This window comes from Capra hircus, chromosome 7 (assembly GCF_001704415.2).
Source record: "Capra hircus breed San Clemente chromosome 7, ASM170441v1, whole genome shotgun sequence".
NCBI classification, from domain to species: domain Eukaryota; kingdom Metazoa; phylum Chordata; class Mammalia; order Artiodactyla; family Bovidae; genus Capra; species Capra hircus.
Window position 1 is genome coordinate 84,911,941 of NC_030814.1, and position 16,072 is coordinate 84,928,012.

The 16,072-nt window shown below is 38.5% G+C and overlaps 1 protein-coding gene across 1 annotated transcript in view; it reads right to left on the minus strand.

Moving 5' to 3' along the window:
* Positions 1-16,072, minus strand: part of FBN2 (fibrillin 2) — a 226,314-nt gene that overhangs the window by 13,203 nt on the left and 197,039 nt on the right. Inside the window, exons 47-59 of the mRNA XM_018050706.1 lie at positions 15,507-15,635; positions 14,951-15,070; positions 12,110-12,235; positions 11,304-11,456; positions 10,331-10,396; positions 9,903-10,028; positions 9,193-9,312; positions 8,111-8,233; positions 7,536-7,667; positions 5,178-5,303; positions 3,431-3,637; positions 2,373-2,498; positions 630-752 (exon numbers count right to left, since the gene is read on the minus strand). Coding sequence (XP_017906195.1) covers positions 630-752; positions 2,373-2,498; positions 3,431-3,637; positions 5,178-5,303; positions 7,536-7,667; positions 8,111-8,233; positions 9,193-9,312; positions 9,903-10,028; positions 10,331-10,396; positions 11,304-11,456; positions 12,110-12,235; positions 14,951-15,070; positions 15,507-15,635 — 1,677 coding nt within the window. The remainder of the gene's footprint in view (positions 1-629; positions 753-2,372; positions 2,499-3,430; positions 3,638-5,177; positions 5,304-7,535; positions 7,668-8,110; positions 8,234-9,192; positions 9,313-9,902; positions 10,029-10,330; positions 10,397-11,303; positions 11,457-12,109; positions 12,236-14,950; positions 15,071-15,506; positions 15,636-16,072) is intronic.

Sequence of the window (16,072 nt, forward strand, 5' to 3'; positions counted from 1 at the left end):
TCCCTTCTCGTGAAGCCACAGAGAGGTGTGCGTGTTCTACCAGGAGTATTTTGTCTAGATTTTTGTTGGAAGCTTTATAGATTTCCATATGCATAAGGCAAGGAGTTTTTTTCACATACTTAAGCAGCATAAATACTATGAGCTACTAAGACAGGATGGCTAAGGTGATATATAAAAAAAAATTTTTTTAAACAAAAAGCTGAAAGGATGAATTATAGTGATGTTCATGAACTGTTTTCAAAGCTAATATTCAAAGGTTAAAATACTTGTATTTAATGCACAGTTAAACCACAGTTAATGCACAGTTAACCAGTACATGGCTGGTTACTTAATCCTATGAAGTGAAAGTGAAAATTGCTCAGTTGTGTCTGACACTTTGCGACCCCATGGACTATACAGTTCATGGAATTCTCCAGGTCAGAACACTGGAGTGGGTAGCCTTTCCCTTCTTCAAGGGATTTTCCTGTCCCCAGGATCAAACCCGGGTCTTCTGTATTGCAGGCAGATTCTTTACCATCTGAGTCACAAGGGAAGCCACAGTAAAAAGTGAGGCACATGGCCTGATCCCCGATCAGCTGATTTTGAATCTGAAAAAAAGGAGAGGGTCACACAAATAGACTCTTCATCACCTTTGCAGGTCTTCCCGTCCTCCTGCAGGACATAGCCCCGGGGACACGAGCACTGGTAACTCCCCTCCGTGTTCTTGCAGATGAAGTTGCAGGGTTTTGGGGACTGCGAACATTCGTCGAGATCTGAGTAAAAGTGATGTGAGGATTAAATTACTGGTTAGAAGGAACGACCAGTCTCTTTCCTCCCTCCATATTCTCACTCATTGTTTTCCTCTTCAACTTAAAATGGAAAATAGCCAGCCAGAGAGAAACGAGGCGCAGAACAATTTTCTCTAAAGTAATTCACTGGTTTAACTTTGTCAGGCGATTCTTGGGCAAATATTGAAATATCCAGACAACTGGGTTCAAAAAAAGACACTAGATTTTTTAGATTGGTGTACTTCGGTTTACAGTTTGAGAATCATAAACCTGAAGGTTAGAGTTTCTTCTCTTTGACATGCGGATGTGGCGGATGTTCTCAAAGTCTCTGAGCTGACACTTCCCCAGGAATTGTTTGGCATCATAGATTGTGCGGGAGACCTTCCACTTCGCCTTCCAACTTACCTTGGTCCACCCTGTTCTTGGGCCCAGGAGGCTGAACTGCACACAGGCACCATTAGCAGGCCCTCCTGCCCTCTGCCTTCAGTCTGGTCCTTAGTTCCTCGATGCCCTTCTCGAAAGATGGGCTGAGGCTAACTGAGTCATGGGGGCAGAGGTCACGGATGCTCTAAAGGCAGGCCCCTGGAACAACTTTCTCCATCTTCTAGGTTTCAGCAATCCTTCCCTCTTATCTTTGGCCCAGAGGTGGAACAGCCCCAGAACTCAGCACTAGTCCTAGTATTTTCTGCTCACACCTTTATACACTGTCCTTTTGTTAAAGAAACAAGTCTCCTTAAACTGTTCTCATTTCAGTACACCACGTTTTTTCTGCTAGGACTCTGACAGGAAACCATCTCCACTTCCCCCATAAAAGACATTGATTGATGCCCAAAGAATGTTAAAAGCTCACGACTGATGGCCTAGTTTCTGTTACTATCTTGCCCAAACAAGTGAGTTGAATGCTTACTAAGATTTACGTTGGTTCTTCTTAACCTTTTCATGCCAGATGTGCTTTTTATTAAAACAAATTGATATTAAGCTGATGAACTACGAAGGAGAAAAGGTTTTTTTTCTTTAATGAAAACTAAATGTTTTGGAAAGACTCAATAAAGGCAAGCTACCACCCCCTCCGTGGATGAGACAGTAAAATAAATTAGAAAAAGAGATTGCAAAAATGTAGAAGGTTTTCTGTATTGAGACTGCTTTGCAACTAGAAATTTTAGATGATGCTTAATTGGTATATTTTATGCAAAAATAACTGCAATGAAAAACAAGCAAAAGGCATTCTCTCCATATGCAGAGACATACTTTCACAATCAAAAGTCCTGGTCTTTCATTAAAAAAAATGACAAAACAAACATGCCTCTATACATTTTAAACTAAATGTAAAACGTGGAAAGTATATACATTTTTAAAAATAATTTTAATGTTTCCCTAACTTTACAGCTTTTTGATAAATCTAATAGTTCTATGTCTCACATTACTAGACAAGGCCTTAGACAACTCCTATGATATTAAGAACTGCACTAATGAAAGGAATAGCATCACTTTAGCAAAATGCACAATCCAAACACCATAATAAAGACATTCTACTGACAGTAAAGGACTTGTAGAAAACAGCAGTTAACAACCACTCAGATGCAGAGATGCCTTGTCTTTCCTTACCTACACACGACGTTCCGCTGATGTCTGTGGTGTAGCCGACCTTACAGAAACACCGGAAGGAGCCCATGGTATTGATGCACTGACCATTGGTGCAGAGATTTGGCATAACTTTACATTCATCAATATCTGTGCACCAAAAACCCCAAGGCAAAAACAAACAGAAGTCAATACAGATGCAAGAATAGAACTGGTTAGAAACGAAAAGAAATTAAGGAATTGACAGATAACTAAAAACCAACGTTCATAACTGTGCTCGTGTACTTTTTCATCATTCAACAGAGTGGCAACATAGAAGGAAGAGTTAACAAAAGAATCTGAAGTGACAGGAAGAGACAAACATAAGGAAGGCTATGTTGAAAGCCCCTCTGGAGCCCATTCGTTCTGCAGTCTAAGCATGAATTTTTGGGGGGACTCTATCAATAGAAAGCTACCCTTCTGAAGTTCCACTAACTTGGAATTAGTGATGGTATTCCATGGATTGGCTTTAAATTCAGTTGCATTAGACCCTAAGAAAGGGTTTCATTAGCAATGTAATCAAGCATAAGATCTAGAATCTGTATAGTAATAGAGGAAAATGTTATTTTTAGGACATTAGCATATTGGTTGTACCAAAAAACCTGGAAACTATTAATCATGTGTGAGTCTTGCTGGTTTGTAAATACGCTGCAAACAGAATGAGTTCCTGTACACAAACAAGCAACCTTTACTTAAATGAAGCACGCATAGCTTGTGGGTTGCAGATGGCCTCTGGGGTCAGACAGATACATTCCATTCCTTGTTCCCACCTTAAAAAAGGCTGTGATCTTGGAAACATTTATTTATCGTTACTTAGCTTCGTGCTTTGGTTTCTATCTGCTAAAATAGGAACAATAAGAGATTCTATCTCTTAGATTTGATACGAAGATTATGCCTCTTAAAGCTGCTGAAGTATTAGTGAAAAGCATATAGGACCACACACATATACACATATATTTTAGCCATTATCCTATTTCCTTCAAATCAATGTGAATTAACACGCACTGAGTTGATAACATGCATGGATTTCCTCAACTCCTTACCTCTTCCATCAGTGGTATAGCCTGGGCCATGAGGACATATCTTTTTGTACTGTGCAGTTCCAGGGAGCGGGCAGAGCTCACACTGATGACCCCAGCCTCGCCCCCCGTCGCAGCAGCATTCTGACTTTGTGACAAGGTTACGGCTGCTGGATGCCATCTGACACATGGTCTGCAACACCTCCGCAAAGCAGAGGCCCTGGCGATTGTCTGAAATGACAATGTAGTTAAAAGGCACCAGTGTCAAGGGACTGACGCTTCATTATCTGGGTCTTCACATTAAAAAGGACAATCAATGTTTTCCTCCATAACAATACTTAAAAAAAAAATCAATTTATTTTGGTGGTGCTGGGTCTTAGTTGTAGCATACAGAATCCTTGGCTGCCACATGTGAACTCTCAGTTGTGGCGTGTGGGACCTAGTTCCTCACAGGGATTGAACCTGGGGCCCCTGCAATTGGGAGGAAGGAGTCTTAGCCACTGGACCACCTGGGAAGTCCCATAGCAATACCTTTTTAAAAGTTAAATATTCTTTTATGTGAAGAGTCACATTGCTTAAGACAATGATTAGAAAGTTCTGGTGGAGGTTCATTTCACAGTGCTCTTTAGCAACAGTTTATTGAATTTAATAACTGATACTAAAGAAATAGAGGTGAGTTTTTTCTTCTTTTCCTCAGCAGCTAAGTGACAGTAAACTACCATTCCTACAGAATCCAACTGAAAGGAAAAATCAAAGAAAAATACTTCCCTTTAAATAAGCAAATGAGAACAGGATTTGTTTTTGAAAAGCAAGTTCTGGACTATGTTATCATCTTGGTACATATTTAATCTAATCTCCTGTATTTTAGACATCTAAAAGACTGTTTAAACATTGGATTAAGTAGTTTTTAAAATTATTATAAATAAAGGGATTTTACTGATATAAGTTGGCAAAGAGATCTTTAATGGGGTTTTAAGAACCATCCTAATGAACTGTTAGTAATATGGACAGAAAAGTACACTTTCCATGTAGGTCATCTTTTCTATTTCCAAAAAGACTGATGGTTAATGAAGATCTTGATTGAAGATAATAATAAACAAAATATGTTTTCATGACTAATAATTTCCTAGGATTTGAAGCAGATGACATCATTCTGAGAACAATCTGATGTAGCTGAAATGTGCTGTTTTTGCATCAAAGCCCGTGAGGAGTGCTATTTCTGTTTGCCTTAAATCTGACTACTTCATACTTTTATACCTGCTCATAATTAACTAAACGGTTTATGATATGTGCATTTTATCATTAAAATGCCTGAGACTTATATTTTCCACAAGAAAATGTTTTGTAAAACACTTTTCTGTATCATAAAATAAAAATTAACTCTCACTGCATTTCTGAAATGTGGCATTTTCTTTAATATAATTAATACAGCAAAACTTACCTCACATAGCAAATATTTTCTTTTGGAATTAAATCATTCCCTGATGTAAGTTTTACTAGAGTCACATTTTCCATAGAGCTTAATTAATCTTAATTTTGGAAAGACTACTTAAGATGGTTATTTACATTAAGGATGGATGTATGTACTACACACACATGTACAAATACATCATTTTAATAGATGTCTATCTTCAGGAAGAGGTACATGGATTACTCAGACTGGGGAACTATTTTGCAGACAAGGATATATATATATAGAACTCTTCTGAGATTACATCACAAAACACATGCTTTATTCACCAAGTGAAATATACTCTGTTTATCAACTTACCAAGGCACTCAGTGCCAGAAGAGCTGGACTGAAAGCCTTCATTACACTCACATCTATAGCTCCCAATAGTGTTAACACAACGCCCATTTTCACAGATTCCTGGTTTGGTCCTGCATTCATTTTCATCTTTAGTAAAACAAATAATATGAGTCATGAGTAGACTATGAGGTTTATAATTTACAAACGTTTATCTTCTAATGGTTTATATCTTGCTTAAAACTTCTTCATCAAAATACTAATACGATAGAATATTAATTTATTAAATTTAAATTTATAGTGTTACATTAAAAATATAACATTACATTTAAATTTATCATATTTAAATTTACCTCATCCTTCCAAGACGGGTTCTAGGTTAACAAAGTGTTCCCCCCACCCTCAGCTGCTTTCTCTTTCTCTCTTCCTCTGGTGATGCTTGATGGAAAATTGGAAAAGTGGCTCCAAAAAGGATTACTGACCAGGAGAAAGAACTTTGGGAAAGAAGATACCAAGTCATGTGACATGAGAGAGAAGCTGAGGGCAGAGCAGTGGCAGGTGTTAGGGAGAGGTGGAGAGCAGGGTGAAGGGCACTCAGGCCAGGGATAAAGGACAAGCTCCTTCACTGACTTGAGTGAAACTCACAGGAGCCATGCAGGGTGTTAGGGCAGCCAGAGGAAGAAGGAATGTAGATAGTACTGCTCTTTTGGTTTCTGACAAATAAATACATCAGAACAAAACTGTTGCATTAAAATTCCCACATCTTTACTTGTGTTTATTTGACATTTTGTAAATTTTGTTTGAGGTATGTTTCAAATCAATGTTGTCAGAGGCATGAGAGCTCACGACAAATCCCTTTGATGAATCTCTCCTTTCATCTTTATGCTTTTAATCTTTAATTTATTAGTATTTATTTTGCATGCACTTGCTTTTTATCAACATTGGCCTTGGATATCTTGTTCCACCGCTTAATTTTCCATCTAGCTCACATTTTGATTCAGTACATTTTTTGTAAAAAGTACCAAGCTGCACTTTTAAAAGAATATTTAAAAGTACATTTGCCTTTTAACCAGAAATTTAAACTATTTCTATCTATGGTGATTACTGATATGTTTGGAGTCTTGTCATTTTATACTGTTTCATATTTACCAGGCTACTTGTCCCCTTCTCTCAATATTTCTTAGATCAGTCTAATTTTTTCTCTGCCCTATGTCATGCCCAACTCATGTCTAGAAGTTGTAATCTTCTATTCTTCCAGCGGTAGCCATGAGACAACTTCAACACACACTGTTAATGAACATTTTTCTATTAACATCAGGAAGTATCTGTTTCAATAGCTTCTGCCTATAGCAAGTACCCTTGGCATGAGTTTACTCCTTTCTTTCTCTCCTGCGCTTCCTGCCATGCTGACGCAGTCTAGAAAGTTTGATTTGTTATATTTCTTTTATAGAACATCAGCATTTATTTAAACCATATAATCAGGGTTATTGGTTTCTTGGCTTATCATTGCTTCCTCTAGAATTAACTTTTAAAAATATATTGGAGGATACAGTCTGGATATAAGATATAGAGGGTATGTGGGTGATAAGTATGCTAAAACACATTTCTGACAATGTGATATTTTTGTTTTATCACTAGATTGAATGTAAAGTTTTAGTTCAAAATTATTTTTCCCTTAGAATGCCTTGAAAATATTGCTGCTCCAATGTTTTCTTTTACCCACTGTTAACTGCCACTTGTAGGAAAGCTGGTTTTGCTCCCTGGGAAGCTTTAAGAATTCTCACTTTGCTCCTAGTGTTCTGACACTGTTTTTTATTGTTAAAGGTATTTTTTTTTCTTTTAGGAAACTTTCTGCATAAATTTTAAAGTATGTACCAAAGTATTAAACTAAGTTATGGATTTAAAAAATTGTATAGTGTTTCTTGTTTCTAGAATATGAGGGTTTAAGTCTGTCTTCTTGATCTAATCCTATCCTAATGCTGTTTTATCTTTATTTTGATTAGTGTTTCAGCTGTCTGTTTTGAATTCAAAGTGCATAACAGAAAAGTATCTAAAAAGATCTGATTGCTACAAATCTTACATTTATTTTCTTTCTTTTTAAAAAATTTTTCCTAACAATGCAAACAAATGTGGGAAAATTTCTCTTGAGCGTAAGATTTTCCAAGTTGCTAAAGAAATCAACTAATGATAGAAAAGATTAATAATATTTTACCTTCCGCATATTGTATTAGGAACTTAACAGATTCTTGTAGTTTTTGATTTCTTTGGCTATTTGCACAGAAACCAATACACCATATTTTCCACTGTGATAACTAAAATTCATATGTTTCTGACTGGGGGTAGGAGTGTTAAGCAAGCAGCCATCATCCTGTACAGCCTTACCTACACAGCCTTCTCCGTCAGGCCTGCGGGTCATCCCAGGTGGGCAGATGCACATGAAGGTGCCAATCAGATTCTTGCACATCATGCCCCTAGATTCACAGTCATGCAGCCCTTCAGCACATTCATCCAGGTCTAGAAAATATTTTCAATAGGAAAAACAGAAAAATAAGACAAATTCATGAACAGGCTATCATTGTGCATTGTGAAGTCATACTTTTGGTCTTCTGGCTCTTAAAATGTAATCTTATGCAACAGAGAAAGGAGGAGCCCAGTCTCAACTGTTGGCTATATTCTAGAGTTATAAAAATTTCAGCACTGGTCCTCAAGATAAGAAGTTTAGGGAAGGGCTATCTTTGCTTTAGTAGGAGCTCAAGAATGTGACATCTTTATTTCTGACTTGACTGGACACACTATGAAGTATCTTGTTATCTAGATACGGAAATCTACCAGCAATGCGGTAAAGAATACATTTCTGCACAGCTCTACAAGAAGACAGCTGAGAGCTACAAAATCATTAAAATATATTTACGGCATCACAGATAATGAGCTGACTCCTTCCTGGTCTGGGGCCTTACCTTTGCACATCTTCTGGTCTTCCCTGAGGGCATAGCCAATTGGGCACGTGCATTCATAGGACCCAAAGGTGTTCATGCAGCGGAAAGCACACAGCAGTGGGTTCTGGGCACACTCATTGATATCTGGTCAAGGAAACAGACAGGTATGCACTCAGCCTAGAGTACTAACTACTCGCTTAAAAAAACACTGATGTATTTATTTGGCAGTCACACAGAAAGTAATAGGATAACAGAACTTCCATTTCTGGTAAGGAGAACTGGGCACCTAACTCACCCTCCAACAAATAACAACTATAAACTCTGAAATAAATATAAAAACAACACCTGAAGTGGTTTCTAGCAGTTCATTAAAACTCAGTAAACACCTGGCAAGGTAGAGGTGCTCAGTTTTTTTCTCCTGTGGATCGTATCAGTGCTGGCACAGTAACATCTGGCAGCTAAATCTCCAATGGGAACTCTCTGAGCTTCTGTCCCGAGAAATCAGGGGAGGGAGCCTTGGGGCAACCAAGGCTGCTGAAAAGTGTGGAGGAATCCCAGAAATAAGGGCTAGAGGGGGAGAAATGCCTTTTTCATTTTTTTGTATAAACTCAGCACAAGTTGCTGACTTAACCATGCCATGTGTGGGCCAAAATCAAAGAAGGTAGCCACTAAGGTTTAAAGAGAAGAATTTAAATGTGAACCACTGTCTTCCACAGGCCTGACAGTCCACTTTATGTAAATTAACTGCCTGCTAAGACAAAGGTATCAATATTCTCTGAAATAGTGTAACTGATTTCAGAAGATATCAGTCACAATACCCAGCACATAATCCAAAATTAACCAACAGACTGAGGAACCAGGAAAATGTGACCTCATCTCAAGGGAAAAAAAAAGCAATAGATGCCAATTCTGAGAGGGCAGAGATGCTGAATTATCAGACAAGGGCTACAGAGTAGCTTTTGTAACTATGCTCCTTGTGGTAAAGGAAAATATGTTTGTGATGAATATAATCATCAGTAGAACATAAGAACAATACAAACAAAAGCTGAGGCATTAAAAACTCTTTCTATATCAAGAAGAAATAATAGTAAAGTATCACTTGCCTTCACAATTCATCATGGGCCCTGGCTCGAAACCCTCATTGCAGTTGCATTCGAAACTCCCAATAACGTTGGTGCACGTCCCATTTCCACACGGGTTGCCAATTGAACATTCATCAGTATCTGAAAAAGAATAAGAAAGTGACACAAATGTGGAGGTTTTAGTTTAATTAAAGTAAGCCCAGGAAAATCCATCTGGCCCTCACACGTGTCCCAGATCTGTGCGGGACACGCATGACTCCTGCACCCCCTCCCCCTCCCCGCTTGGTCATGGCTGGCCAGCCTTTATGCAGGGCAGAGAACCCCGAGGGTCAAGTGTGAAATGCTCTGAACTTTCAGACAGCTGTGCTTGCCCTAAAAAAAAACAAATCACAAACCCAGGGAGGTATGTGATCTTCTGCTACAAGAGCAGAAGTGGAAAGTCATAAAGTAAAATAGACTTCTTTCCCAGTCAGTGGTTTTGGCAGCTGTAAAGCTCTAGACACATCAGAGTTTGTATATCTGGTTGAAGGCAGAGATTGGGCAACTCGCTTCATCTTCAAATAAACCCATGTTGCTGGAAAATGTAGAATGGAAGAAGAAAAAGCAGTTATGGCTACTTATTTTGGCTTTGTAAATCCCACTGCCACCCAGAGTGCCTGAGAGACCTTTTGCTGAATATAAGAAAGAAAAAACCTTTAAAGTATGAAATGTGGCACTAACTCAGCACTTACCCACACAGCGCACTCCAGTGTAATCAAGGTTGTAACCCATTGGACATTCACAGCGAAAAGACCCATCTGTGTTGATACACTGACCATTTGAACAAATGCCTGGGCTCTCAAGACATTCATTAACATCTAAAATACAGAATCATCCATGAACTTTCTTATGTAAAAAGATATGCCAAAACTGCATGTATCTATTCAAAAGAGGCTTAAAGTGTTAAAACATATGAGCATTTCTTTCATCAGAGAAACATGTATTTCATATGCCACAACATAGTCTTATGATGTAGCGCATATGATATACAATAAATATCATATATGTGCATTAAATGCAATACAATATATGTTATACAGTAAAAACAGCATGATTATAAAACAAATGTACAATATTGTATTTATGTAAGACTATAAAAGTAAAATATATCAAACCACACCTTCACGGGTATCATGAAGACTAGGAACAGTTCCGTGGCCATAGGGACACAAATCCTGGAATGCCACTACATAGAAAAAGACAAATTCCCGATTATCAGAGAGTCACAACCATCAGAAAACTTAAGAACTGATTAATAATACACATAAAATTAGACTTATTTTTCCTCTACAAAGCTATTTTTAGTAAGAGTCTGTTTTTCTAATTTACTTCAAAAGCAACACTGAGCATATTTAGAGAAGGTCACCTGAGCTTGGGGTGGCCACCTATGGGTACCACTCAGGGTGTCATTCTGTCTGCTTGCTCATTTAATTCTGGGCAGCCAAAGAGCCATATTCACTCCAGTATTCTTGCCTGGAGAATTCCAAGGACACAGAAGAGCCTGGTGGAATACAGTCTACAGAGTCGCAAAGAGTCGGACATAACTGAGCAACCACCAGAGCATTCTCTGCCCATTACACACAGAAGCCACCTCTGACCTAGAGACCAGACCAGTTCCGAGCCTGCCGGGAACAATCGTACTGTTCAGCTATGCTAATAAAATCTGTGAGGCTCGTCTTTCTTCTTGCAAATGGCTACTGTGCTGACTCAGCCTCCCAGAATTTGATATAAGATTCTGGGAGCTGCAGCCTGTGATACAATACCCATGTGGGACTCCTGCAGCAAGCTGGAATGTGATTTTCACCCCCTCCTTGGATCTACTGCCCTTCACCCTTCAAATTCATTCCTTTCAAAGCAAGTAATACTAACATTGGGGGAAGCAATGAAATAATGGGGTAACATCCTGCATTTACATATTCTGAATATGAAAGCGGAAAGAAGCTCCTGACTGCAGAGCTCACTGAACCACGAAGGTCTGTAAGTGAGGGGATACTTCCATCTTCAAAACATTTATAAGTTACATGGTCCCACCTGAGTTCTGCTAGACAGTCCAAAACTAGCACAAAGTTGCTTTTTTATTTCACTGCTCTTACCTTCATCATCTTTGGGACACAGCTCACAGGGGTCCCCCCAGCCCTCTCCTGGCATCTTACTACAGCAGCATTTTGCCTTTGTGGTGTTGAAAGCTTTGGGTACAGAACACTTTCCATTTTCAAAGTTTGTGAAACAGAAGCTCTGGCGAGTATCTAATCAAGAAAGCAAACATCACAGACCTCCTTACCGGTCATTTAAAAAGATGGAATAATTTACACATAATTCTGTTACTGACAGAACATTTCTCATGGGTTGAACATGTGATGCAGATTATATTCGCAGTTAAAAGATAGGCCTGGAAATTCTTAATTGCTGATGTCATTTGCCAGTTTAAGTTGACCACTCTATAAAATTGCATTTAATTATATATCTTAATAACGTGCTTTGGAAATTTGAGAAATTATGCTCAATGCTAAAATGATTTCTATGTCTTCTTTACTCACTGTTACTTTACAGCCTAACAAAATAAACCTGCGTAGCTTGCAGCAAGTTACGCCGTATCAGAAGCAACTCCTCACCAATGTATAGAAAAATCTATGCCTCTAACAAAATGAAAATGATGAAATAAGACAACCATTTTTCTTTTAGTATGGAATTTTTTAAAAAAATGTAGAAACAGAGCGAATAATTCAAAGCACCTTAAAAACTGTCCAGTGCGTATACACTCGGGACCTTATGCTTTAAACTTACAGATAAGAATCTGCCAGAGACATATATTGTTAGCGACAAGCACTGCATCATGGCTTCCTGCCTAGCTCTGAAGTTTAAGGGCTGATGATGACAGAGAAATCATTTCAAAACTTACCGAAGCACCTCCGTCCATTATCAGACAATACAAATCCAGGGGGACAGATACACTGGAAGCCCCCAGGAGTATTGGTGCAGGAACCAAAAAGACAGATGTTGGGGTCTTCATCACACTCGTTTATATCTGTAGATCAGCAAGATAATTTACGGATTTAATCAAATCAATGCACTGCTTAATATCTGAAAACAACTTGTCCACCTCGTACAGTTCACTAGCCATTGGATATTCAACATGAAACAATATATGAAATTGTCTATATGATTAATTATCTTTAAAATAAACTGTTATTGCTTCAAAAGTCAAAGGTTATATCCAGTTTCAATGATCGATATGACGCAGACTTCTAAGTCGGTCTCCAGTTCTCTGGACTTGACTCCTAGGAGGTGTCTGTATGTCTGCCTGCAGGCCTGAGAGGACCACGTCCATGTCTCAGGGGCATTGCATCTTCAGCACTGGTCCTCTTCTCTGATGCCCCTTGCCCTCTGCAATCCACACTGGGGAGCTGGAGTCACATTCTTTCCTCTCAATTGTTCAACTTTTATAACCAAGCAATATGTGGCCTCCTCATTTACATTCAAACTCACCATCAATTGCCACCTTGATCATCACCTCTCCCAACTAGACTGCTGCACTGCCTTCTCCCCTCTCCATACCACCACCAGGGTTTGCTTTCTAAAACACGTACCTATTTGAGAATCTGTGCCTACAGAACCAGGGAGCTTAGACTTGCGATGAGAATTTTATCATTTCCACCTTACCCCAGAATGATTCCTTGAAACAGACAAGGATTCCTTACCAGTGATATCTGGCCCCTTTTCACTGGATGCACTTATTTAATGGGTGATTATAACTAAATGGATAAACACTACATGATTCCAGGCACATTAGAACATAAGTTCCACGAGGACATCATGTGTCTCTCTAGATCACTGCTGCACTCTCAGCATGGGTCTAGCTCAGGGCCTGGCACATACTGCATTCTCAGCTTACACTGGCGGAATTTTAGTGAGTGAGTCATATCACTTCCTTGCTAAAAGAACCTGCACTGCTCTGTGCCGCCTGCAGGACCAAGAGCCATCTTGTGAGCTGGCCACCGATGCCCCTTACCACACTTGTTTTGCCCGTTTTCAAGCTGCCTCTCTGTTCCACTTCCCTTTTTGATCAGTCAATGTATCAAACTCAGGGACACCTCACATGTCGCCAATCCTTATGCGAGGCTTCCTGACCTACTCTCCTTTCACCACCACCATCATTATTCACAGCCTCCTACTGTGACCTACATCCTGAACAGACCCCAGTGCAGTGTCTGTCGCACTGGATTGTAAGGGCAGCTTTACAACACGGAGTGATTTACAAAATCTCTTGGGCAGTAAGTTACTTTACTTACTGGCAAAAGCCACATTTTTGTATTTCCAGCGTCTAAAACATGCTGCGTGTCCATAGTAATGTCCATGGAATGTCAGGATGGATGTGTGTGTGTGTGTGTGTGTGCGCATGCATAGAGTTCGTGGTAGGAAGCATTTCATCTAGAAAAACTGGTAGAAGAGAGCCTAGGCTGACAGAAATAGTCTTACAGTGAAGTAAGTTAATTGAAAACACACTTTGAAGACATGTGAAATAGTGGTGGGTGTTTATCAGTGGATAAAGAAAATAAGATACTCCCGAGGTTAAAAAACATCTAATTGAATCACAGATTGTTTTTTTCACTAAGATAAAAGTAGCCAAGTCTTTCTGATACAAAGAGGCACACGTATTTTTATTTCTCTCCTAATGGCTCACACACTGCTATTATGCCTATTCCATAAAGAGATGGATCGTAGAGATGATAAAGAGTAAGTATAAAAAAGGAAGATGAAAGAAAAGATCTTAAACTCTTCAAGAAAGTTTTTGTTAAGATGCTTCCAGTGTTATTATTTTTAAATATTAAAAACACTAGAAAATCTTACAATGAACTATACAAATCAGACAAAAATGGGGAAAAGATATAAACACCAAACTAGAATGACTAAGGATACCCATTATTTGTAATTATATGATCTGAAAAATAATTAATTTACTATGTAAACTGTTTCCTTAGGTTCTGTCTATATAAGTCCCTTAAATGTGAACAGAAGAGCTCTACAGAATTTAAGAAACTGAGTAATTCAAAGGCAAAAATCTCTCGGCAATCATTTCATGTTAGAAGAATCACACTAAGATGCTGGTGCTTCTGAATTTCAACAAGACTGTTAAAAATAATTTGTACAAAAGTGAAATAAAGTAACTGTAAAAAGGTCAGTCTTCATCATGCCCCCCAGGCAATTCTGGGACTCACTTTTGATGTGGTTACAAGATTTCTTGTACGCTGGGAGGGTTTCCACAGAGAAACATCTGTTATGACAAATGGATTAATATTTTCTGTTTTGACATGCGGCTTTTCCAAGGAAAAAAAAAGTCTCAACAGCATTGTCAAGATTTTCTGCTTCACATTTCTAGGACTCTAGACACCTTTAATAGCTGTTTTAAAATTGGTTCCAAAGATTACAATTTTTGTAGACACTCTTTAAATTCGGTAGAAGGTCTCTATTGACATTTGGAAAAAAGATTAGAGTGCACTGAAAATTCTTTGACTAGTATAAGATTTCTGTTAATGAAAAAATCCCACATCTTCAAATTCTTTATTCCCACCATTCCACCTTCCAATCATTTCTGATGGTTCAATAAAACAGATGTAGGCAGCTTGGCATTTAACTCCCTGGGTGAGCATGCTTACACTGGTTTAGATTTAACATATATCCACAGAGTCTGTACCGGGTCTCATTATCCTAAACGGTTCACGGACTCAAACACCAGCCTTACCGATGCAGTTCTCGCTTTTTACTTCATACCCTGGGGGACAGATACATCTGAAAGACCCCTCCAAATTCTGACAGGTGCCAGGAGAACAAGAGCCAGGCAGGGCAACACACTCATTAGTATCTTTAAAGAGAAATAAGGAAAAAAAAATGACTTACAGATGACATCATTGCTGCCAAACGACAGTAACATGAATTCAACTCAAGCCCTCTGATCTGCCAGGTCACTATGGGGAAATATGCCCTCCGAGATTTTTGACACACTGAGGATTACTCATTTGGGCAAGAGGCTAATTTTCCTTTGTCTGCTTTAATTGAGACACAGATAGCCTCGAGCTCTGTCCCAATCAAAACATTGCATACAAGTCCAAATCTTTGGTTTATACCTTTTACCAAAACTTCCCATGAAACTTATCTTGGTCCATGTACTCAGATGACCAAATGAAATGCAAATGAGTCCTAAAGTTGGTGGTGCTGAGGGTGGGGGGAGTCACATCATTATTTTACAAAACGAAACAACACAAAGACTTTATTTTATTGTTCGTTGTTTCAATACTTACCTATACAGTTCTTGCCATCTGGGGTAAGTTCATAACCTTCATTACATAAACACTTGAAGGAGCCAACTTCATTAAAACACCGTCCGTTTCTACACACCTGACCAAAAAAGGAACTGCACTCATCTATGTCTGTAAGTAAATAAAGAGTTAGCTTTTCAGAGAGCTCTATTACATACATTTTGTATCACAAGTCACAACTTAAAAAACATATTTATTGGTAAACATTTACAAAAATGCTACATTACAATCCCTCATCAACAGAGAAAAATGTCTTATCTCATAAGGATCAGGTGACTAATAATGTCACATAGACCTCTCCTGTTGGTTTAAGTTTTCCATTCTTTCCAACCAAAAATAGCTCTTTTCTTGGATATAAGAGGACACATGGATTTAACTGGATTGTCCAGTTTGTAGAGAACTGTATCTGGAGATAAACTGACTGTATTCAAAGGACAAATAACAAAGCATATAAAATATAGAAAAATCAATCTTATGAAAAACACTCTAGAATTGCTGCCATGTTTTGCTTATAAAAAACAGAATCTGAAAAAAAAAATGTTCTTAAC